This window comes from Nelusetta ayraudi, unplaced genomic scaffold (genome assembly GCF_046127955.1).
Source record: "Nelusetta ayraudi isolate G7.1 ecotype Tasmania unplaced genomic scaffold, CSIRO-AGI_Nayr_v1 ptg000056l, whole genome shotgun sequence".
In the NCBI taxonomy this organism is placed as follows: Eukaryota; Metazoa; Chordata; class Actinopteri; order Tetraodontiformes; family Monacanthidae; genus Nelusetta; species Nelusetta ayraudi.
This window is the reverse complement of record NW_027466106.1, coordinates 2,005,097-2,030,416: the sequence shown is the minus strand read 5'-3', so window position 1 is coordinate 2,030,416 and position 25,320 is coordinate 2,005,097. Positions and strand designations below refer to the sequence as shown.

Here is a 25,320-nt window from a genome sequence, read left to right as displayed (position 1 = left end):
ACTATTAACAATCCATGGAGTGGGGCCGCGAGGGGAGATAATTGTGCCGGTCGTGAAGGTGCTTTTAAGATCCCTCAACGTCATCCTGAGAGTCAGCGGGCTGGAAGAAGCTGAGGCACAAAATACAGTCATGTCCACGACCAAGGTGACATGTTGCTGTTGTTCAACTCAGACAACAGCGTCTGAGGTTTTTAGCCAAAAGGAGTGTGAAGGGGAAAGACGTTTCTGCTTGTTTAACACAAATTCCACAGCAAAAAAAAACACATCCACACACTCGCACGCATCCTTGACAAACACCATCTGCATCCTCAGTCTTTTCCTGGAGAGGATCAACTGTCACAATGACACCAGCGAGGCAATCAGCCAAACCTGACCGAGCTCTGACGTCATCCAGCAGACAAGGGCCTGAACAAGAGGACTCACTCACTCCTCAAGCTCCCACATTATTGATTTCACTCTTTTACTTGGGAGGAAGTGCATATTGACGGTGATCAGGCGATGAGTCACGGGGACTAAATTTCTGCCAAAACGGCCAAGAATCGATGCGTCAGAATCAAAGGGTTCGGAATAAACCACTAGTTGTCAAACAGTCAATAGGACGTCGTTTGTCTCGAAGCAAAACGTTGCGAGAATGTTGCCCTGATTTGGTGTGAGGTGTGCGCATGAACATAACTGGTTACCTTGAGCAACTTTGCTGCTAGGAGTCTGGATGTACATCCAACACTGGGGTGAAATGTTTGCCACTTGGGAAACAAGCGACTTCCTGTTCGGCACTCTTTCAACAAAAAAAAAAAAAATCCTCTCGTTTCGTCACCGCATTACTGCGCGGGGCCGACAAAACCTCATCAGAAATGTTCTTCCGCGCGATTGTGCAATTACACATTGATTGCCACCAGAGGTCACTCTTTCAATAAGGACTTGATTGTGTGGTTTCAACCCGCTTTACGTTTATCCGGCTTTCGCAATAAATACTCACTTAAAGTACGGTGGCTGGGAAGTGCAAACCACCTCTTCGTCCACAATCGCCATAAAAATAAAAAATAAAACATGAAAAAAAAAAAAAAACCAGCCAGTACATGTGCTAATTTGTGCAGGGAGGCGTTCAAACAGTTTGTGACTTTTACCTTCTTTTTCTGCTTCATCTACAATGTTAAGTGCAGCACAGTGCGTTTGTATTATCTCTCTGTTACTGCCCTCTTGTGTTCAAATTACAGCATTGCTTTTAATCGCCTTTGCCCATTCAAGGACCGGGACACCCAAACATTGTAAGGATCAGAATGAAAGAACATTTGCTTTTTTAAAAAATATATATATATTTAGGTGAATATTATAATAATAGACCCACTTATATTAGGCCATAGATTTAAAAAAAAAAAATACATAATTTTATGAACTTGTAATTCCAGTAGTTTATTTTATGTTTATATTTATTTTATGGATTTTGAAAACTGCCAAGAATCTCATGAAAAAAGAACTTTTTTTTTTATTGTTCTTGACTCTTAGAATCACATTCTTCTGAAAAATAAATATCACAAAAAATAACACACTGTTCAGAGCTTCACACGACTCCACGCACATCCACAGACTGATGCATTCATAAACATTTCCGCTCTCCGTCAGGGCCACCCCTTTAGGTGTTGTCCCAGAGGAATGCTTTGTTATCCAGCACACTGGCCAGTTTGTGGTTCAGAGGATGGTGAAATTCCCTGAGTAGGTCTCTGGTGGCGGGCAGCATCGGGCCCAAATTCCTGTCCGCTGCTCGCCGGGTGTTGAGCATCGGCCGTTTGGTCAGCGCTGCCTCGGCCTGCGCAGACAGCGGACCTGCAGGGGGACGAAGGGGCACGATGGTCGCTAGCGTCAGAGGGGAGGTGAGAAGCAGGAGTTTTCTGCAGATTTCGATGTCTACGTACCCACACTGAGAAAATCAAACACTTTATTGATGGTCACTCTGAGGTTGGCTGCATAGTCCTCCAGCCGCAGCACCAGAATCTGCTCCCTCTGGAACACAGTCATCCAGTCCAGGAGGAAGATGATGTACATCCCGAGATTCAGCCTCACCTGCGCGGGCGGACACATCAAGTCATGTGATCAACATGGTTCATCCTGCACAGCATTGCTTTTTTTTTCATGATGTTGCTTTAGTATTCATTTTTAAGAAAAGATTACGAGTGTTGTTGGAAGATTGTGCACTGACACAATAAGACCACAAGAGGGCAGCACACGACAACACCAGCGACTGAAGCAAAGAATCCTGCGTGTCCCTCGTCCTGAATAACAGTTATAAAAAAAAATAACTTTTTACCAAGTTTTTGATTAAAATATTGACTCTATTCCAAAGGGAGGTGATGATCGTATTTTTTCCGTCTTAATCCCTCACAATTGTGCTGTCATCTGTGTTCGGTCAGCTAAGGTCACGCCATAGGAGCAGAGACAGGAAGGCCCTGATCTCCACTAAAAACCAGCTAACATGGTTAGAAAAAACCCAACAAAAAAAACACATATATTCTCAGAGTGGTTGATAAGGAGCTCCTCCAGCTCACCGGCATGGCGTTGGATAGGCTGGTGTTGTAGACGCAGGAGCGAAACGACCTCTCCGACAAGCAGGACTGAAACAGGCGCACGGAATCCACCACCTTCTGATGGAAGTCCTCTGCTGACTTATTGGCCATCTTAAAGTACAGGTAGTCAGAATAAAGCCTGGAGGCAGACAGACGGACAGACAGACAGACAGACAGAGAGGTGTGAGCCACTTCTGCATCCAAAGCAAACAGTCGGTCAGCAGCTGCATCCGGCCAGATGTGCCGACAGATCTTTTTTTTTTCCTATTTCTCTTTTTCGTAGTGTACCTTTCCACTGGATCCCTCAGCATGACGATGATCCTGGCGCCGGGCTGGGTGGCGTGGATGAAGTCTTGGGCCAGAAATGGAGGCTCGGTCTCCTCCTCCTCCTCTTTGTGGACGTAGCTCCAGGCTTGGTTGTCCCACATGGTGGATGCACTGGCTTCACCTGTCAGCATCAGGACAGTTGGAGTATCACTCTGTGGCGACAGATGTTTGACTGACATGCAGACATCCAAGCGTTGGAAGTGATAGTGGAAAAAAACAACTGTACGACACAAAAGGCTTTGGATGTGCTCACCTGTTATGAACTGCAGCGCCCGGTGCTTTCCACTGGAGTTTCCATTGATGACCTCGTCAATTCTGTGGGCTGCCAAGTCAAACAGATCCAGGTAGTCTTCCACGGGAAAACTTTCCTTGAAGCCGTCTTTGAAACGGATGTAGCCTGAACCAAAATAAGATGAGTCATACTGTCACTTTACACATCTTTTCAACATTAAACTTTAACGTTTGCTGAATGTGAACACCAAAGACCTGACAAACAGGCAAAAGTTGCCTTTTTTCTAGATAAATTCAATTATAAGTCACACATATTCTTTTTAGTAACTGCTGTTTCCTAATCAACCGCTTTTAACATGTTGGCTCTTGTTCAAAGGTCCAGAGTGTAATATTTGGTTTGAACTAACCTTAATATTGTGAAAAGCTTATTGTTAAAATATACTGCCGATAAATACATTAATAAAAGTGTATAATCGCAGTACAATAAAAGTAAGTAGTTTGGTTATCATACCCTTCAAACGGCTCTCAAATATATATAAGAATACACATAGAACAAGGGTCTTGCTAACAGTTAGCTGCCATCTTGCACAGCCATATTTCCACACAGCACGTTTGATAATTAGGGTGAAGGCACGTGTCTTCAAAAAAACCAATGAAGAAGAAGGTGGATGAGATAATCAGGTTTGGGTGCACATGCTATCGTAGCTCACTGGCAAGGCTCAGGAGTGGGAGGAAGAGTAAAGGCCTTGCAATCTAAAATGTCACCACTTGATGTCGCTGTTTCTTCTTCGAAATCAACAACTATTACACGCTTAACCTTGAACTGAAAGACAATATTTTAAATGATATCCTACAACACTCGGCGCTCACCGAATCGCTTGCGCGTCCACCAGTGAGGCTCCTTCATGGTGTTGAACATGACCTCCGGGTGCAGCAGCAGCCGGTGGAACAGGTCGGTGGTGCCGCACTTGGGCTGGCCGACGATGTAAAAGAAGGGCAGGCAGCGCAGGCGTAGGAGCCCTCCGTCCTTGCGCCGCCGCAAGTGGCGGCCGAAGTCGGCCCTCAGCTTCTCGCACACGGACTTGAAGCTGCTGGAGCGCAGCGTGAACAGGTTCTTCCTGTAGGGGTCGGCGGCCGGCTCGCCGGAGAACTCCTCGTACCAGCAGGGGCTCTTGACGCTGGGCAGGAAATGGCGAGGAATTACAGAAAACAACTGCGGAGGTGGGGGACAAAATGTCGAGAGTGATTACAGAAAATCTCCTGGCGCTCGTATGAAGGTCTTCTCTAAAGCTGACGACCTTCTACTTTCTTTTTGTTTTTCAACCACTGCGCTGCGGCACACTAGTGTGCTGTGAGATAATGTCAGTAATGTGCCATGAAAAATTAACCAATTTCAATGAAAAGAATATGCCGTGGTTCAAAAAAAGGTTGAAAAACACTTCTAAGTCAAGCCTCTGGCTCCGTCATGTGTTCTCGTCATACGTCAAAACAACTGTGACAAAGGGCAGCGGGACACTTGGACCCAAGGTGTGACTTGTTTCTGTGCAAACTGCCATTTCATTAGTAGAGACATGACGGTTCTAACCGTCTCTGTGCTGTCTGCTGTCAGGTCTGCCGACCCAATTAAGGTCAAAACAAGGCCGAGCCACGAGAGTCAGGCACTTAGCAACACTTAACGCGGCGTGTAAACCAATATTTACCTCCGAGGAGCTGACAAATTTCAGCTCTGACACACAAATAGCAGAGCTACCGCGTCATTACGAGGCCGCCAAAATTAGTACTTATGGCCGCCGCACTTAACTCAAAACAAAGTCAAACAGGCTCAGTTTGCACACAGACTTACACGAGAATCCGTCTCTGTGACCTCCCATCGCCTGGGAACCCTCCTCGGTGCGTACTGGAGTTTGGAGCTGATGAGCTTCACCAGCTGTTTCATGTCCAGGAAACCCTTGGAGGGGGCGTGCGCCGCCACCGCCGCCGCCGTCACCGCCGTACTGCCCGGGACGAACGCGGGCCTGAATCTATCAGGGGGCTGCGGGGTGAATAAAAGTCCCTTGCTGTCCCAGGCCAGGACGTAGGAGGCGGCCACGACAAAGACCAGCGTCAAGCCCATCAGGACGCTCACCACCTTGACCTTGGAGACGCTCCGCAGGTTGGCCAGCGGCGAGGCAAAGGGCCACTTCCTGTCGGTGTCTCCCGACGAGGCGGCGTGCCTGAAGGGGAGGAAGGTCGTGATGGGTCTGCTCCCGCGGCGTCCGCCCTCGGCCATGGGGACGGCGAGGAGCCTGTAGCTGGGCTTCGGCTGGGCGTCGCTCCCGCGCGTGCAGTCCGACAGTGCCATGCTGACACGGAAGCAGCCGAGTCAGCATGTAAGAGGAGGGGGACAGGAAATTACTCACGACTGAGATGCACCCACGGGGGGGAGGCTGCGATATTCCCATTCATCAGTTTCTAATTTGCGGCCCATCGTTCGTCTTCGTTTATGCGCATCGTCATCTTGAGCGGAGCCTCCTGGAGGACAAAAAAAAAAATCAGAAACACCTGTTAAAACAGGCAGGGTGGCTTTTTTTCCCCCTCTAATTAAAAAAACGTGAAGTATTTTAGTCACGGCTAAGGAAGGTGTATAAATATATACGTATGTATAGGAGACATTTATGAAATGTGGTGGGATCGAGATGTGGGGTCTGCTGGCTGGAAATCTCTGGCCTTATATTGAGGGCCGCGGAACCTCACGCTGAGTCCTACTCAGAGACCCGTAAGGTCGGAATAATAGTTACTCTGTAATTCCAGGCTGGAAACACATGATTATTATACGCGCCCGCTGAGAACTCTGTTTGCTTAACCGGGAAATATTATTTTTAACATCAAGGTTCTTCACAAGGCAAAGCGGGTCAGGTGTTGACACAAGTGTGCGCTACCTTGTTTTCCTTCCCCTCTCCCTCCTTCAGGATAATAACAGAGTGGGCTTTATCTTCTCCAGGCTCCCTTTCACCCTGGATCCCAGACATCAAGGTGTGAAAGTTTTTTTAAAATACTCTTCAGGCTTGTTTACCCATCAGGTAGGATTGTTTCGAACCGGCTCCGAACACCAGCACTGCTCCGTCCTCAGTGGAGCGTGTCGAGGGGAGAATGGCCGAATGTTTTGTGTGAATGAATGTAGTTTTTATTTGCAAACCATTGATTTGTTAGCCATGCTTTCTTTTCTGTCATTTATGTGTTTTGATTATATTGATTGTAGTGCATGTCATATCGATCCAAATACTCAGTCATGATGAGAAATACTAGACACTTTCTAATACATACTGAATATTACCTAATGCATACTAGATACTAGTATATACTATATACCAGTTGATTTATGACTGGCTTCGCGCGGGCCGGACAGAGACACGCAGCAGGCCGGATGTGGCCCGCGGGCCGTAGTTTGCCCATGCCTGTACTAGACACTACATCCTACACACTAGATACTACATGGTACATATTAGATACCAGGGATGTTAACAATTGATCGATTATCGATTAATAGATCAATTAAGAATTTAATCAACTTTTTTTTTTTTTTACATTTGTTGTTGTAAATAATGTGAACACATTTTTCATTGTGAAATTTAGGTTCTCAGGAAAAATCGCTGCTCATCAATTCATCCCTATGAGATACTAATTAGAACATGCTTGATAATACCTAATGCATACGACCTTGTACATAGTAGATACTATGTGGTAGGTACTAGACAGATTAAGGAGCAGACAAACTTGACAGGGAGTAGAGGCTGGTTCTCTGACAGAGAAGACAAAAACAGCAGGCACTAGACTCAAGGGAAACTCAGACTGTATATACACACAAGGTGTTTTTGCTCACGCACATCATGAGCACTGCTATGAGGTCAGAAAAACAGCTGACTCATGCCCTGCTTTGCAACAATTGCAACAACAAAAAAAACCTAGATCCAAAACAACGACGGGCTTATAGCCAATGACTCGTTTTCCTGTCATGCAGCTTTGATGCAACACAGATTCTTGTTTGGTTATTTATTTATTTCGTGTTGACATACTTGAACAAGTTGAACATTGTGCTGTGGTTCACTCACACGCAGTCTGCATCAAGTGCCCTCTGTGCCCTAAAGTGAGCACCAAGAGGAAGACCTACGAGGTGGCCGTCTCACACTTTTCTCAATTTCAAGTCTTGCACATTTATTGCCCCATGTTCTGATCCACAATGTTTGATTTGGTTTGGTTTGTGGATTTTGAATTGGCCTCCTAATTGAGCTCTTCACAAAATGGATCAGTTTAAGGCGTCACTGAACACTGCTGCTTCTGGTTCCTTGCCCCCCCCCCGATGTGTGCAAAGCTCCCTTATCTCCTTCTCTTCCTTTACTTTCTATTTCTATCCGTGTCTTCAAATGCATAAAATGGGCCGACGCTCCATTCAAGTACGATTGCCTTCACCACCTCTGCACCTGCTCATTACTGTGAATCCAAGTTAATTTCCTCCCTCTCCTGTCTTTGCATCTTGCAATCCCCCATTAAAAAATCAAAAAGTGCGGCAGGAGAGAGCGATTTGGAAATAGCATGAAAAATGTGCGGAGATTTGAGAAATGAGGTAGCAAACGTGCAGGAACACAGAGCTTGGGTCTAAGAACTGATTTGTGGTTTCCCCTCCAGGGGGGATCAGTGAAGCATCTGAATCAAAATAGTCCCGAGCCTCAACGCAAACCTTCTTTAGCGGCACAATTTGCAGAACTGAATGTGCGAATCGTGGCTGGTTTACGATGTGAACTTGTCAAGGCTGGGCTGTGATACTTCAGGCATCAGCCAGGCATCATTCATCTTCACTGATGTGTTTCTTCTGTACGGCAACTCTGCAGCCCAAACTTCTGCTTCGCACACAGGCGGAGAAATACGGAGATTTTTAAAACACGGAAAATAACAAAAGACACGTCTTGCTCAGCCTCCTTCTTTGAGACACTTTGCACCCCTGAATGACAGATCTTAACTCTCGCTGGAGCCTCGCTGATAATAGTTTGTCATGGGCCTCTTGAACTGGATACCTTTGCTCTTTTGCCTGCCTGTGCGTCAAACTCAAAGCTTTATCCCACTGCTTGAACTTCTTTCCCACCCCGGAGTCTGCTGCATTGCCGGTTCTCCACTTGAAGCTCAGCAGGGATCAGGATACAAACAAGGTGAAGACTGTTCTGAGGACAAAATGGTCTACAGCAGAAGTGCTGAACGTCAAACCACCTTCCGCAGAGCCACACGCTCGTATCAGCTGGTTACCAGTGGCAGTCGAAAAACATCTTGAGATACAAAACACGAGAAAACCTCTCTTTTCCAAATATTTAAAGAAAATCAGAAATGCATATATGGCACGAGCAATGTGTACAAACGTCTGGAATCATTCAACACTTCACTGGCTCTTACCACCAGGAGTCGCTCTCATTTTAAAACTTGCAGAAACTATGTGGGCTATGTGTGGGGGGATGGATTTCCTTGTTTTTGTGATAACTGTTCCACAGAAAAAAAAATCCAGAGAGCAATCTGTCCGGAGTGAAGTGGGCGGACTGCCACGCAATCTAAAGAGTGCAGCTGCTTCCCAACATCGCACATTTCTGAGAGGCAGCATCCATATTCTGCATTCCGCGCGGTAAACAATCGACTTTGCGAAATGACGCGTTGTTCAATGTTTCCACAAGCAAAAGTCCACAAGTCTGCATCCCCAGGTCTGACCTCATGACCAGTCAGGAGGAGGAAGAAGTGCTTTGGCCACCACCATGAAGCTATTGAATTATTCTGTCCTCACTTTGGGGATTCGCTCTAATGTTGTATGTCTTTTGAGAGCTGATTATGCAGAATCCCACAAGAATCCCTAAACGGTTCTTAGGAAAATTCCAGTGTAGTTCAAGTGAGAGCCTCACTATGGCTCCAGTTACTCCAAAGTTACCAGAACACATCTTGTGCCTGCTAATGAATGACTTTTTTGTTTTGTTTTTGCTTGATCAGATCTCTCAGCCAAGAGCATGTGGAACTGTCGGCGGCCCTAAAAATATTGTGAGAACTGATTCCACCAGAATCTGCAACAAATTTAACCGCTGAACGTGGTGGGTAAATCAAAACCAGCCTGGTGTGAGTGGGTGTCACCCACGTCGGTCGAGACCATTTCTGTGGAAACTCAGCTGGCCGTTGACATATGAGCGGTATTTCCTATTATTTTTATGTGTGTGTCTGCCACATATCTTTCAACTCTACAGCCCAAGCAAAACCGGCAGCAGTAGATGCGTTTCCGTTACCGTTTTTCGCAAAATAAAAGCGACAATTCTAAAATTTCGATAAAGTACAATTGCGATTTGCAGGTGTTTCCACCATTTGAATTTGAAGTGAACTGGTCATGTGACCCCATCCAGTGATGTGTAAATATGAAAAAAGTGTTTCAGTTTTGCGATATACCGCTCTATCGATACGTCTGAAAAACCACCTTATGAGAGCATCAAAACCTTTTAGCGGTATTTGAGAGTTGTTTTTTTTTTTTAAAGTTTAGCCGTTTCCATTACCAGCTTTTTATTGCGATATTTAGCTTTTGCGAAATTCGAGGGGTAATGGAAACACAGCTATTGAGGGATAGAGCGGTGGTTGTTTGTCACCGGTCGCCATGATTCACTCGCCGCCCCGCGGTCGTCTGAGGATCTCAAATCCACGTCCTGACGGGCACATCTGCGCCGGAGGTCGCTCCGTCACACGGACGGACAGCTCGTACGCCGTTTCGCGGAAGAACCACAAAAGCTCATTATTTTTAATTAGCGCCGGCTGTGCGTGAAAACCGTCGGGGGACTCAACCTTTTGCTCCGGTGATAAATGACGCGTGTTTGGACCGCGAGGCCGTTGCTCTCGCCGCTGCCTAACATACGAGGAGAAGCGACACCGCGCCGGAACTTGAGAGCATTTGTCTTGACGGGGCCAGCGGCCCCTCGTTCGTCTCCTTGGCTCATTTGCCGAGATTCCTTCTGGGGCTCCTAAATCTACATCTCCTCGCCCTCCTGCCTCCCGTCTGTCCTGCATCCTGTAATTTATCCCTCTTTATTTACCCTCCGAGAGAAAATAATGCCAACCAGCCTCGACCAACTCTTGCACTACTGCCAGGAAACCCACGGCAATTCAGCATCCCTCTCGGAGATTTCAAAAAAAAAGAGAAAAGAAAAGAAACTGCATGCTGGATGCAGATGTTCTGTTCGACATCAGCGCAAAAAAGCCAGTCGCGCCAGCAGGCATCGTCCCCCTGCTTCTCTCCCGACACATGTTTTAATCATGTCTCCATGTTTACAGCTGCGCAAGCACACCTCGGCCTCGTACAGTACACTCTGTGACTGGGACTTGGCAGGTTCCCAGCCGCTGGAAAACGGGAGTCGTTCGTGCCACAAAAGGAAATCCGACGGGGGGCAGGGGGGGGGAGGGGGATTTCTCTCCGTGCAGGTGACAGAGAGATCACAAGTCTCCAGTCTGAGGGACAGAAATCGAAGATTTGTCCCCTCAGCTGGGAGGCTTTCGGGGGAATTAAGATATTTGCCCGTCTTCTGTTTCTTCTCACAATCGGATTAAGGGTGAGCACAAATATGTCAAAACATCGGGTCCATCCGGACTCGTCCTCCCCAGCCTGTTCCCCCCTCCCCGTCAGGAAGGATTGTTGATGGGGTCAGCTCTCTGACGGTGGAGAGTTATGTTCGGCCCATAGGAATCTGACTCCCTAATCGGTTAAATAAGCGCTCCGTTAAAGCGGTGGCGCAGTCTAAACAGCGCAGACTCACGCTGAGAAAAGACGCAGCAGAAATATTTAACTCTTCTTTGACTGCGCCGCCTCCGTCTGCCCGGACTCGGTGGCCGAGGACGCCGCCAAGGACATCTGGCGCGCAGATGCGGCCCTGCGTGTACCATCTGGGTCGGTCTCAGCGCGAGTGTGTACATCTGCACGCCAATGTTACCATAATGGCAAAAAGATTGTTTACTTTATGGAGGCGCTGTTGTTAAAGCCAGTGTGACATTAATCCTACTGTTTAGAGAACACGCAGTTTTAAAAAGCAGGAGGGACTTTCTGAGCCGCTGAGGCCGCGACTTTGTCTTTTAAGAGTTGTTTATTTATTGTACACGGACGAATAAATACGCAACAGATCCAGGATTAAAAACAAGCAAAACTTTTTTCTTTTTTTTTTGAGTGTGAAATATATTCCTGTGTACCATCTGCGCTGCTGCTACTTGTTGGCTTTTCCACCATGAAATATCAGCTAGAACGTAATTTATTCGTGGACACGTTTTAGAGGGCAAAAAAAACCCGACTATGTGCCTGGCTTAGCGACAAAATGCTCATGAGCCGACACGCCTACGTATGGCCATTATCTCGCAGAGTGGCTCAGCGTCCGCAAACCAGCTTTCCACAGAACATCGTGCAGCAATCGGTTTGGCTTCACGCTGAGAATGTGAACTGCTTCGGTATATTCGAAATGTGGCGACAAAAAAAACAAAACAAAGGAAAATGATAAAAGCTGCGGCACACGAGCCGAGGGTGAGGCTTTAATCAGTCAATCAATGCCGTTACTGCCACCTCTGTCGGCCTGGGGGAACTGCAACATTGACACATGGACGCTGGCCGGATAGAATTCTTTCTCACTTACGGTTACAGTAGCTATACGTATTGATATAGCGTTATATCGCAAAAGTGTCATGAAAGCACTTTTTTCTCATTTACACGTCACATGGATGGAGTCTTGTGTCAACTATCCAAATTTAACTCCCTAAAAAGCTTCTCCTACCACAGTAGCACGATTGTATTGCAGATTATTATCGGCCTGATTACGTTTATTGGTTCATGTGTTAGAAGATAAAATACCTTTTCCTAAGGGCGACTACACCCAGTGTGGTGTTTTAACCTGTCATGAGTTTAAAAAAACAAAACAAAACCACCAGTCACGTCATGGTCTCCTGCCCGGTCATGCTGCTTGTCAGCGTCTTGCTTTTGAGAAAAGAAAACTCGGTCCCAGCTGCAACTCAGGAACTTAATGCCTTCCGACTTCAGCTGTCACTCAACTGTGTTGTGCGTGACGAGGTCGCGTGGCTGATTCCTGTTTTTTCTTGTTTTGCCCAACTGAACACAGCTTGATCACACTTGTTGTTGGCTCTCCTAATTATTATTACCTCCTGCAACCTTTTTGTAACCTCCTGCAACCTCGAGCTGGCAGAAAAAAAACAACTAAAGTTACGAAATCCAAAAAGCAGCTTCACCGCCTTTGTGCTTTTACTGGAACTGCTGAGTGCCATGAAACATTACCGTATCTTGTGAATCACGTCTGACTTCATTTTGTTTGCTTTTCCAGCACTGGCCAACAATGATTTCACTTCAGGCAAACTTTATATATATAATATATACAAACATATATATACATATGTATATAAACACACATATATATATATATATATATACATATATATATATATACACACACACATATGTATATATATATATATATAAAATACATATATACATACGTGTGTGTATTTATGTATGTATACTTTGCCAGTGACTCACCGCTGGGTCCATTCAGGGCCTCGGCAAAGTGGAGCTCATGAAAGACGTCTGATTTGTGTGCACTGATCTTCGCCCTTGTTTATTTTTGAGCCGTCTGGAGCGAAAGATCGTGTCTTGGCTTGAAGCTGCAACCACTTTATGGCAGTTGAAATGTCTCACTTTCAGAAGGCCGGGGTTGCAATAGGACGTACATGACCGCACAGTGCAGGGGCTCAATGAAGACATTCTCTTTTGTTCTGTTCTACTCTATTGTAAGCCAACAAAGAACCGTGTTCACTTAATATTCCACATTAGACGCATTTTATTTTCCGGTGATTAAAAAAAGACACGCAGACATAAAACTATGCGAATGTGAGACTCCTGGCGGACACGAGGCAAGAGGCTACGGAGCCTCTCCGAAGATAAACTGCAGTGAAAACGAAGCCTTTGCGGTTCAGCTGAGGGAGAGATAAAGTCCCGCACAACAGAGCGACGGAGGGATGGAAAGTTAATCAGCCTCGCGGTTCGATGCCGGCGTGGCAGAGAGGCAGACAGATGTTGGACTCCCTGCCACGAAAAAAAAACATTTCCACGATTTTTGAAAGACAGTGCGCGGCCGCTGTCGCCGAGACACTTACACTCAGTTATAAACGGCTCATCTCTCCGTAAATAGAAAAAGCGGGAGCCGCTGCCAGAACACTTTGACTATCGCGCACGCTCTCCTCCCACATTCCCTAATGCGCTGTAACGGGAACCCTTTCTTCCATTTGTGGCGGACCCCCACGCCGGAGTCTAAACACTGCGATGTGGCGCAGGCTCGGGGCTCCTGCGCTCTGCCTCTCTCGCTCCCCTCGCATACTTCAGGCATTAGCTCAGCCCGCCGCCGTCGGAGCTCGCTGCCAAGAGAAGCAGCGACACTGACGGATCCCCGGCAGCACCGTGTGTTTGTTCCGCAAGCTAGGAACGAAGGGCAAACTTGGAGCCACGAGGCCCGGCTTGCGAGTGCATTAATGAGGCGCGGAGAGACGAACAAACGAGCAGAACAGTCTCCCCCCCACCTTCTCCTCCTGCTTCTTCTCCTCCTCCAGCCTCTGATCTCTGACTCGCCACTTCATGATAAAAACGCAACCTCAGCGACTCCTGGAGCATCACCGGGAGTTTGTCCAAAGGTCAAAGTTCATCCTGCTGACCCGTCAGCGTCCCAGCGGTCTGCCTCCCTTTTCTGAGCAAAGAGCCGCAGCCGGGAAACTGGAGAGCAACGAGCAGCGGAGTGTCACAACAGAAACATGTCTGTCACACATCAGCGGTTACATAACGCCGCAAAAAAAACAAACACGATAAGAACACGATAAGAACATGGCAAATTGGTCCTTGCCTGACAGTTGAGGGGAAATGTAAGGAATCAGGGAAAGGTGGTGTTTGTGTTGGTGATGTTGGTGTTGGAGTTGGTGGTGGATCTGTCACGGGCAGGCAGAGAGAAAAAATGATGATGCAGTAAACAGAAGGATAAACGAAGAGGCCACTAGGGAGACGCCAGGCTTCGGGGACATGTGGGCAAGTGTTTACAGCACTTTTTTTGGTTGTTTGTTTTATTCTATCCTCACGACACAGTCCCACTGGTGGCACAGTGCGACCGAGGGTCTTCTGAAGCCCCCACCACCCCCCAGAGACCCGCAGACAGCTCGCAGCTGTTCAGAGACGTAAGAAATCCAAACTGGGGGATTTTTAGTTTGAATCCTTGAAAGAGGCTCAGACGTGTGCGCAGCAGAATTTCAGCACTTTTTTTTTTTACGCACCTGCGTAACAAATTTTTTGATCCTTCTACTTGAGCAAATAAAGGGTGAGTTCACCCCATTAGAAGACGCAGATGCACAGTTTGAACTTAAAGTGTAAAAAAAAAACAACAGGAAGACCAACGTCTAAACGCTACAATAAAACGCCCGTTTTAAAAATGTGAATTTTATAAGGTTTAATTGTTTAAAAGTACTTTATGGATTAAAAGAAAAGCAGCCACATACTCACTGTAAAGCTGGGAGACTTCAATCCGCGCGCTTCTGGACTCCGACCATCGTGACCCGCAAACCGGGGAGATCCAAAACGGGGTCGACAGGTGTCCCGCACGCCGGACCTCGGTGAAACGTGCGCGGCCGGAATCCTGGCGAGGTGACGGCAGAGCTCAGGTGTCGCGGGCGCCGGCTGGTCCTCGCCTCGGATACGCGCCACTTTCCGGAGTCTCCATCTGACTGCGCCTCTGGTGCGCGCTGCGCTGCGACCAATGAAGGGGAGGAGGAGGAGGAAGAGGAAGAGGAAGAGGAGGAGGAGGAGGAGGGGGAGGCGCGCACAATCGTAGAGAGGCGCCGGAAGCTGCGGTGCAGTTCTGAACAAGCTCGAACGCGTCCTCGTCGTGCTGTGACGTAAAAAAAAAAAAAAAAAAAAAAAAAAAAGGACATTCGAGGTGAGTGGTTGCCGCTAACAATGGCAACAATTAATGGGTGAATCAACAAACGCACCAGTCCGGGAATAAAAGGGTCTGATTCTTTACTGTGCCGTGCCCCATGCGATCTCCCATGATGCTCCACGGCGAGCGGCCACAACGAGTCCACATTTGCTGTATAAGGTCTGTTTTATTTAATTTGGCCGCTCTGCAGTCGTTTCATGAGCAGCCTGCAGCACTCCAGTCCTCAATTAATCCCATTATTATTGATTCTCTGCTTGCTTGTCTAAAAAGGAAAATGTAAAAAAAAAAAAAAAAAAAGTATTTTATTGACTGTTTGGTCTGCAGTCAATTTGGAGGATGAATGCGGCATGTGTGGGGTTTCATCTTTGGCTGCACAGGAATAGAGTTAAAGGGACTGTCTAGCCAAAGAATGTACAATTCACCTCTATGCGATATGTGTCTCTGTGTTGATATTGGCTCTGGCGCCCTTGTCTTATCTGTATTATCATCATTTAAGGTTGACAGGGGGAACAAAGCCCAGCCAGTGGGTGTCTACAGTGTACCAGTGTCCCTAATGGATGAAAAACATGTCCAAAAGAAAGGTCATTTTTAGCCAAAAATAGCCTCTTGTATAGGGATTGATGTGAGTTAGCACTCAAGTAATTTTCATGCAGCCAGAAACAACCTAACCATTGCAAGAGCTGCAGTACGATGAATGGCGTGATTTGATGTTTCTCCGAAATGCATATCGTCATTGGTGTTTTTCAAGTGGAAGTGGACAGCGGAGTCATCCGGACACTGGGTGACGCCGCGCCAGCATCCTGGAACGACGTTGGCCACAATCTGTTGTGGGTGAAATTCAAGAATGGCTCGGTGGTTACCTGAAAATGTCACCAGGGCCACCACGGACAGCAAATTACAGAATGATTTTGTGGGAAGGGTTAAGATGTGTTTTCCCATCCGAAGGGACCGTCTCCGTGTTAAAAATGTGAGCAAAATCAACCAAAATAGATTTTGGTGAATTTGACCGAAGGTGCCGTTTGATGTTAACCAGAGCTCTGAGGCGGGAAGCCTTTCTCACAAACACACGCAGGCACGAGGTCAGATGTGCAGCGTGACACAGCCGACTGCTGACAGCGCAGTTATGTCAGACTTCTGTCTGTCGGGCAACGACAGAGCGCAGAGGTTCGTGCGCAAGCCAAACCAATGGAGAGAATTTCACCTTCGACGCAGCGGAATTAAATGCGCAGGAGGGAAATTATTATTCAGAATGGCCACTTCCATTGCCTTCACTGGGAAAAAAAAACCTCATGGTGGCCTACATGCTCGGCCCCTTCGTGGCTGGAAGAATAAAGCTTGTTTTACGCGACTTCGAACATATTATACTATCCAACACCTTTCACCGCAGCAGCTTAATCTGTCAGGGTGACATCGCTCGCTTAACACTGAGACGACGTCGTCATATAAAGGAACCAGCTGTAAAGGGTGCGAACAGTTTTTCCAGCGAGACGTGAAACTGAACCTCGGAGGCAGAGGATCCTGTGCGAGACCCGACATTGACTTCTGCACAGGAAGGAAATTAACCCTGCTGCGGAGAGCCAGTTTCCTTTTCCATTCGTCATGACATCTGTTTCTCGCAGAGGATGAGGGGGAAGGGGAGGGGGGGGGGAAGGGGGGCAAAGGGATAGAGGGGCTGGGTAGGGGTGAGGGGGGCGGGGGGGGGCTGCCTCTGCTGTGCAACTTTGAAGCGAGATGAGACGGCTCATTGGTGGTAAAGTGAAAAGCGGGAGCCCTGCGAAGCAAACGCTGCTCTACCAAGATAAAGTCACATTTGAATAAACTTGTGGGGGGTGGGGGGGGGTTAAAGAAGCAACATCCCGAGTGGTGATTTCCCATTGATGTGGTTTATTCACAGAGATTCACTGCAGGCTGAGTGAATTCCTGTAAATTTGTTTTTATTTTTTTCTGTGTTTAAAGCGACCAAGCCTGATGATCCGAGGAAGTCTTCTCACTCAGTGGCCAGTGCACTTTTCCCTTCTGGGGTTTAATTAATCACTGAGCAAATGTGGAATTCAGGGCCGTCGCTGATGTCTCTTGAAGGATGAATTGATTAACATCAGTGAGTCTTTCCCAGATGTTGGTGTCCCACCATTTTCCATGACGTTTTGTGTTTTTTAAGCTTTTCTCAACTATGTTTAGCAAGAGCTGCGATGACAGCAACCGTTAATCAGAAGCCCCCGCAAAAGATATTGTTTTCATGTCAACCACTTATCAACTGAAGAACTCCAGAATGGCACCACTATCGCTCTTAACTCCTTTTTGTGCTTCAAGCCAACAGCGAGCAGCGCTACGCTAGGAAGAGCAATGTGATCGTTACGACACTGTGTCTAGCTGCATTTCCATCGCAATATAAAAGCGATATTTCTAAAACTTCGACGAAGTGCAATTGCGATTTGCAGGTCCCGCGAGGATTACGTTTGCTTTTGTTTGTTTGTCGTCAAAAATGGTCGTTATATTTTTCTCTTTGATTACTTGTGAAAAAATATTCTATCTCCTCCTCCATCCAACCATAACGCACGATTTTCACTTGAAGTGAACTGGTCACGTGACCCAGTTCATCACGTCCGGTGACGCGTAAATGCGGGGGAAAAAAAGTGTTTCCATGACACTTTTGCGACATACCTCTACATCGATATGTCTGTTAAACCGCCTAATGAGAGCGTCAAAACCTTTTAGCGAAGTTTAGGCGTTTCCATTCCCAGTTTTTTTTATTCCAATATTTAGGTTTTGCACAATTCTAGGGGTAATGGAAACGCAGCGTCTGAGATCGAAAACCAAAAAGAAAGATACGACCCAAAGTGAGACATTGTGAGTGGGGTCTTCTCTCTCTCGTGCGAACGTGTTTCACTTTGATGCTTCGACATCTTGACCGACTCTACTGGCAACCAGCTAAACAACGTTTCTTTCTTTCGAAAAGACAGGACGTTGGGGAGCTCCAACTTTTACTGTCAGCTGTCGTTGCACGAGGAACTCCAGTGGTGGCTTTGCGGCTCCGGAATAGTAACAATAATAAAAATGATAACAGACGACCGGGCTAAAACCTGCCCAGGCAGACACACAGTTGCTTTCAAGGGTGAGTGCTTTGCTGCAGATAAGAGAATAAAAAGAGAACCTGAGATGCTCCCTCTTCTCCGGCTTAACGGGGACACCTTGTCAGCTCGTCCCGGGGAGAACCTTGCGTGCGCCCCTGCATACAACAGCAAACAGGGGCGCCGCTCTCCTAGCCTCTCCTTTGAGGACCTCAAGGAGCAGCGTTGGTGGGGTTCATTATGGCTGCCACCGGTTCACGCGGCAGTCAGCGGCAAGATAATGGCCTCTAATGAGCGGGCGAGCCGGAGGGTAGGACGAGCCATCAAGCAGCAGCAGCAGCTCAGCCCGTCGCGCGTCGGGGGCCGCTGTGTAATTATCAGCGCCGCTCTGTCCTCTTCTGTGTTATGAGCACCGCTGACCTTTCGCTGCATTGGAAGTGCGGGACAGAGCTGCTGTGTTTGGGCAGATGAGGACGAGAGGATATCAAACAGTTCAAACATCAACCGTTTCTGGCACCGCGTCGTTTTTTAAAAGCTGATAAGTGGGTGGACGAGATTTTCTACTCCAAGGTTTTAAGCAGCAGAGTCTCCCCCTAGAACGATGATGATGGCAAAAAAAAAAACGCTCCCACTGCCTCCAACCAGACTTCAGCAGAAACTTCATGTTGATTCAAAGCTCTGGAATCTCCCTCCATTTTTTATATACGTTTTTTTCTTTAAAAAATCACATTAGACTAATTGCCAGAGCCGCGTCTGCCTTTTTCTTTTTTTTCCCCATTTCTTTTCCTTTCTCTGGAAAGTCTGTTTCCACGCTCGACTCCTGGGCCAATGGCCTTGTAATCACATCAGCGTGCGCGCTGGCCCCCGCGTGCGAAGATCAGAACACGTCGTCTGCGGCAGGATAAAACACGAACCCGACAAGTTTAATCCCCCCCACCCCCAGTGCCTGCCAGAGAATTATCCAGGACATCGTTCATATAAACTGGCCTGCCATCTCTGCAACACTCTTGAACAAAAAAAAAGAAAAAAAAAAAACTAACCTTTTATTTTTTTCTTTGAAACTTCACCTGGGAAAGCATCCAAATGTTTCCTCGGGACTCTGATCGGGTCGAAAGTCTCGGCGCAAGTCGTAATGGCTCTTTGCTGCGGTCCAGCTGAGCCGCTCTGCCACTTTTTATGTCCTTCTCACACCGTATTTTTCACTTTTGTAAAGCATTTCTGAGTAGAAATTGCTCTGCTAAAGCGGGGAAGTGCTCATAAAAGGAGCAGATCAATGGTGGATCTGCACACGACAAATTTAAAGCCTCGCATTCAGAGATTGACAAAAAAAATTCTTGGAGTATATATCAATATATATATATATATATACATATATATATATGAACGCAGAGAAATATGTTTTTAATTCTGATACAATATTCTTCATTGGTGTGCAGCAGCTGAGCAGGCATCTGAAATGATGACAGACTGCAGGCAAACAGGAGGCAGCGTTCAGATTTGGCATTTGCCTCCGTCTCCCTCGCTGCAGCGGCTGCGTGATGTAATTGTGGGCAATTTGCGCTTTAGCTTCAAGGAATTAAACAGAATCCGACCGAAGCGAGCAGCTGGTGCTCCCATCACAAAGGGAAAAGGAAGGAGGGGAGGGGATAAAAAAAAAAAAAAGAGCGGCGCTGACAGTCGGATCAAACAGCTGCAAAGACGAGGATAATGGCGCTGTTTAAATTTTCATGACTGCCACAGAGGTCCTTCATAGCGGTGACCTGGAGGGGGAGCCGCCGCAGCCGCTGCATTTTCAAACAGGCCGGCCCTGAACCCCGACACAGACACGCACGCACGCACACACACACCTTTAACTGAATTTCAATTTATAGAGCTGATCAAAAAAAAATCCACAACAAGCCGGCTGTTTCTGCCAGCTGATTGGTCCCTGCCACTGAACGCAGCTCCGCCCTCCATCCCAGCCAGACTCCCTGCTGACCTGGAGGATGCGACATAAATACAAAGAATTTATGAGAAATGTCCGCACATTAAAAAAAATAAAAATAAAAGTCACACGGATGTCTGCAAACTGTTCCCGGACCTGCTTTTGCATTCCTGTCATTTTCTTGGCCGGCGACTGCGGCGCATTTAACGGATATTAAAAATAGAGCACGTCCTTCAAAAAGTGCTCCATTCCACTGATTCCATCAAATATCCACGAGTGCCGCTTTTTTTTTTCTTTTTTTTTTTGGCCCTAAAAGCTGGAATGACAATAATAACCTTGCAGTGGCCTTTTAGAACAATTTGGCCCAGTCGGAGAAAACGTTGCGATATCGCAGATAACGAGCTCAGGCTGTTTAATCGTTCGTATTAATCTCTGAATCGGACTTTCTGCCTGGTCAGTCGACTCGACTGCCTGTGTCCTGCAGCACCAGGAGAGAATTAGATGAGTGTTTCTGAAGGCTGCAGTTCAAGAAACCAACACACAGTTTTCCCTGGTGAGCGGGGACGAGGCCTGTGTAGAGGCAGAAAGAAAGAAAGAAAGAAAGAAAGAAAGAAAGAAAGAAAGAAAGAATATTGGTTAATTCTCATGTAAAAGTTATATGTAAATGCCAGATTGGTGGATGAAGACTGGATTTTATTGATAGACTAAAACTCTCTATATAGATTAGCTACTGCCCAAAATGTGTACTTTAATTTTAGCTTCTTCATTGATTTGGCCTGGAATTCCTGTTCTGTTTATTTACGAGACACTATTTCCACCGGCAGAACCTCACTGCCGTAAATCGTTGACTTGCCCCAAGTGTTGCATCTCTTGCCAAGCTAGTAACCACCTTGAGGTGTTTCACACTCACCCAGCAGCTTTATGAGATGAAATGTTCATTCTCTTGGCGACTAATCAGTCAATCACGTGGCAGCAGCCCGGCGGCATTCGAGACGTGCGGAGGTGGCGAAGGCAAACAAAGCGAACGTCTGAATGGGGAAAGAAAGAGGGCCGGGTGGTGACTTTGAGCACGGTGAACACAGTTGCTGGTCCCAGACGTGCTGGTTTGAGTGCTTGGCAAACTGCTGCTGATCCACAACATCACAGAACATAAGTACTATTATTAGCAGTCTAACCATTGTCCTTGTTGTTACTGATGTTTTTAAAAATTATAATTATCATTATTACTATTATTTCTCTTACTTGTATTTCATCTTGTTTTTCTCTCTTTCTCATCTTAGGAAAAAAAAAAAGCAAAGGCTTGAACCTACACTAATTCGGTAGATGCATATTATTATAATTATTGCTTTGTTTAATGTATGATGCATGTACAATATTGAAAAACAACCAAAATAAACTCACTAAACTAAAAAGCAATATCGGGGTTTTTTTCACCACAGACGTCGCCAAAAGGAGAAAAAACATCCAGTGGGGGGCGTTTGTGTTGTGTTGAGGAAAATGCCTGGTCGAGGTCAGGGGTCAGGGGTCAGACCAACTCAAAAACCACCGGTTAGGTCTGCAGAGTAGCAAGGCGTACCTAATAAAGTGGCCGGTGGGTGCGCAAAGACACTGTAACCTTCTGCGGCTGCATGATTCATGGCAAGAGCAGCAGGAATACATTCCTCCTTGACAGATACACTTTCACCACTCGCCTTTTATTAAATCCTTTTTAAATCATCAGTTCCCTCAGTGTTCCCTCGGCTCTCTGAATCACATTTTCAAAAATGCTTTAAAGCAAATTGCTGCGGTCCCTTCAGCCCACAGCTTTAATGTTTTGCTTCGGTCTAACTGCGCTTCTCAGTGTCATTTCCAGCAAGTTGCTATTTTGTTTCCGCAGAAGTTTTCTGTGGAAGTCAGTCTGTAACGGCTGCATAATTAATGAGAGCGCTTTAAAAAAAAATCCTCTGCTCCACTTATTGATGTGATTTTGCTCGTCTGTGTCTCGTATAAGCAGGCAGATGAAACACCAACAGGGATTTTCTTTTTCTTTTTGGGGGGAGGGGGGACCTTTAAAACATTTTTTTTCCTTTCATGATGTTGACAAAAAACATGTCTATATCGCCATTATATCTCTCATCACACAACTTCCTTCCTTCCGTTCAGGGCTGCTCTGCAGAACATCAGCAAAGGCAGTTCTGGCTTATGTGCGCAGCAAAACGGCTAAATATAGCGCACACATGCACATTCGTAAACCAGGAAATTCATACAATTTATTCCATACAGCCAAAGCCTCCCACTCATACAACTAATCATTTTTTTTGCCACACACACACACTCACAGACACACACACACTAGCACTTGCACTTGCAATCTGACCTCGTCTCCAGAGGGTTCAAGAATCTCAATTTCAAACAAGCAACGATTTCACAACAGATACATTTGCAGAAATATTCATCACATTGTCCTGCTACGGCTGCCTCAAGCCGAACGCTGCCCGTATTCTGCAGGATTTTCAGAGCGTGGATCAAAAATATGTCGAATTTTGCCGGCTTGGAGCCAAGCTTTGTAAACAAATTACGAGGGGAGCAAGGCAGGTTTTTGGATGTTAGTAAACTAGAAGAATTCCAATGAGACGGAGGGGACAGAAAGAAGCCGAGGTGGAATTGTACATTTTGATGGTTTTTCTTGACTTGAGGCCAAGCAAAAGACCCTTTCCTCGGGTGTAATTTCAGCCCAACTATTGTCACCTTTGGCTCCTCACACCATCACGACCTCAGCAGGTTTCGACAGCCGCGCGGAGGGGTGGGGGGGTGGGGGGGGGTATCCATTTAATCGAAGGGCGCTTGTCACGCCTCCAAACATCAATCTGATGTCAGGGATAAATCACCCGCTCATCCTCACCCATCCTCACCCTGCTTCCTCCCCAGACAGACAGGCAGAGTCCTGCTCTGCATCCGGGTCCTGGAATTCTGAGGCAAAATTAAACAGTGGCAGCTTTTTGGAAGTCAACACCTTTGCATATATTTTTTTCCTCCTAGTGACAGAATGAATCCACCGGCTGGGACCCTTGCTGCATATTTGGCCGAAGGTTTGGCAGGGATGGATTTTAATAAGGTGTCACACAAACCGGGCAAAAAAAGAAAATAGTGACACAGTGTGGTTGTTTTGCGTCAGTGACGCAGCACCGCATCTGTGTTTTATTAAAACGCGCAAATTCTAAAATAATTTTTATTAGTCATTAGCTCGTGACCCAGTCAGCCTGGTTTGTTTCCATCCAGTCGCTGAGCCGTCCGGAATGCGAAAAATCTACCTTTCAGTTGTTTTGCTTGCCTTATATGGTGCAGAGAGCGTGGGCTAAAAATTGGAAATCAGCCCTTTATGATGTCACTCCCAGTTCCACGTTGACAAACAGGCGGCTTTGTCTGAGCTGCATTCCAAACACATGCCGGAAGCTAAAACTCTTTGATCTGAGCGCTTAATACACCAGATCAACGGATCTGGAGAGGATTGTTTTGGGTGGGAGCATAATTATTTCAGTGAGGCGGCGCCACTGATGTTCGGAATTATAAATAACACGATGAGACATTCAATATAGCAAATACTTTTAGAATGAATTGTCGGATATCACTTTTTCGGGATGCTTTCATTTGAACCATCTGGTGCAGTCCTGCATTAGCTCAGATGTCGCTGAGGAAACACAATGTTGTTGACTTGACCTGTTGTGATTAGTCTGTTGTTGTTGACAACAGCCCGTCTCTGACCCTACCTCCGCCTCCGCCTCGTCCTTGGACCGATTCCCCGGTCACGACCCTGCTCAGCTCTCCAGCTCCTGTCTCCTTGTTGTGCTCCTTCGTTCCCCGGTTGACAACAGCCCGTCTCCGACCTTGCCCCCGCCTCGTCCTCGGACCGATTCCCCAGTTGTCTGCCCCGTCTGGATCCTCTCGCTGCTATCGACCTCCGCCCGTCCCCGACGCCGATCTTGCCTGCCTCTTCCACCGTCTTCACTGGTTCTCGACCCTGGACTGCCCGACCTCTACTCTTCAATAAACACCTTAAACTGCATCACTCGTTGTCGTGCATTTGAGTCCACCAGCACCTGACAATAACACATCATGAGACATTCAAAAAGAAAAAAATGAATGATGACAAATTATGGTGCAGATTTATTAGCACTGTGTGGTGTTTGTGAGCATCACAAACAATTAAGACGAGATGTTTCCTGTTTGAGTTTGTAGGCATTTGCCCCAGCGCTGCAGTCCATAAAACTTACTGCGCTGTTTTATGCTTACTGCTCCCATAAAATCAGTTTTCCCAGCAGCTGGCAGCTCTATTTAGGCAACACCTCCCCACCCCCACCCTTCACACACACAACACACACAAAATGGGGGGGAAAAAATCCCACCGTCTGCTATCTGCAGAAGATGAGAAAGCATCCAAACACAGCCAGCATCTGCTGATGATTTCTGCAAACCAGCAGGTGGCCCGAAAACACAGCAGCTCTGCATCATGACGAATGCAAGTCTGCGGCAGCCATGGCTGGTTTCCATACATACAGACCAGGAACATTGATCTAAGTAAGTTAATGAAAGATCAGCCCCGTGCTCACAAGTAGCTTGTCTTGCCTACACAAGAAGATCTGGTACTACTGCGGGATCAGGAGCGATGGGATGGCCAACCTGGCAAGGTTTTGCTGCATCTAACATTAAACAGGCGCATGGTGAACGATGTGGGTGTCCGTGGATCACCTCGGAGAGGTGAGATTCTTCAGTTTGTTAACGACTGAAGGCTGATCGTGTCGTGACGGACACGCCACATCATGGGCCAACAGCAGCAGTTTCTTGTCTTTTTTTCCAACTTCACACCAGCAGCTTGTTCTGGGGCCTTTTGGCGTTTTAACTAATTTAGAAACGGTTAACAGGTTATTAGAGTTCAGCAGAGGTACACTTGTTCCACGTTGTCACTGTTAGCTGTGTAATTTCAACAGAATGGATCCAGGCTTGATAAAAGTAAAGGATGTCATATTTGTCTCCCTTTGTGGTCGCCCTTAGGGAGTTGTTTAACCTTGGCCAGCAGGTGGCAGCACATGAATGTTTTTTCATGTACTTTTTAACTATAAAATAGAAGAATCGTTCACTGATTCGCACTCATTCTGTTGCAATGAGGCAGCAAGTCACTTGACTGTGAACACATTTTACGTTGCAAAGCAAAAATAACACACAGATGGTTCGAT

The 25,320-nt window shown here is 46.7% G+C and overlaps 1 protein-coding gene and 1 long non-coding RNA gene across 4 annotated transcripts; both read right to left on the bottom strand.

The window, feature by feature from the left end:
* Positions 1-1,460: 1,460 nt before the first annotated feature.
* LOC142896590 (carbohydrate sulfotransferase 15-like) lies at positions 1,461-14,928 on the bottom strand. Of its 3 annotated transcripts, none has more exons than XM_076038349.1 (9): positions 14,679-14,928; positions 5,533-5,627; positions 4,960-5,458; positions 3,987-4,329; positions 3,139-3,282; positions 2,847-3,006; positions 2,541-2,697; positions 1,911-2,058; positions 1,461-1,821 (listed from the first exon to the last, which is right to left on the bottom strand). In XM_076038349.1, exons 2-9 carry the CDS (start codon positions 5,559-5,561, stop codon positions 1,631-1,633), a joined length of 1,671 nt encoding a protein of 556 aa, XP_075894464.1. In that variant the 5' UTR covers positions 5,562-5,627; positions 14,679-14,928; the 3' UTR covers positions 1,461-1,630. The 3 variants fall into 3 exon arrangements, with proteins under 3 accessions (XP_075894464.1, XP_075894465.1, XP_075894467.1); XM_076038350.1 differs by having other exon boundaries at positions 14,683-14,928; XM_076038352.1 differs by having other exon boundaries at positions 4,960-5,627; positions 14,683-14,928.
* Positions 14,929-19,613: 4,685 nt separating this feature from the next.
* Positions 19,614-21,832, bottom strand: LOC142896608 (uncharacterized). The gene is made up of 3 exons (XR_012928380.1): positions 21,687-21,832; positions 21,021-21,138; positions 19,614-20,164 (listed from the first exon to the last, which is right to left on the bottom strand). It is a non-coding gene; the product is annotated as an uncharacterized LOC142896608 (long non-coding RNA).
* Positions 21,833-25,320: the final 3,488 nt, after the last annotated feature.

Excerpts from the sequence above, each read along its gene's own strand:
- LOC142896590 (XM_076038349.1), bottom strand. The coding sequence starts at position 5,561 with ATGAATGGGAATATCGCAGCCTCCCCCCC. Across the intron at positions 5,459-5,532 it reads AATATCGCAGCCTCCCCCCC|CATGGCACTGTCGGACTGCA; the intron begins GTGGGTGCATCT and ends CTTCCGTGTCAG. Across the intron at positions 1,822-1,910 it reads GTTTGATTTTCTCAGTGTGG|GTCCGCTGTCTGCGCAGGCC; the intron begins GTACGTAGACAT and ends GTCCCCCTGCAG.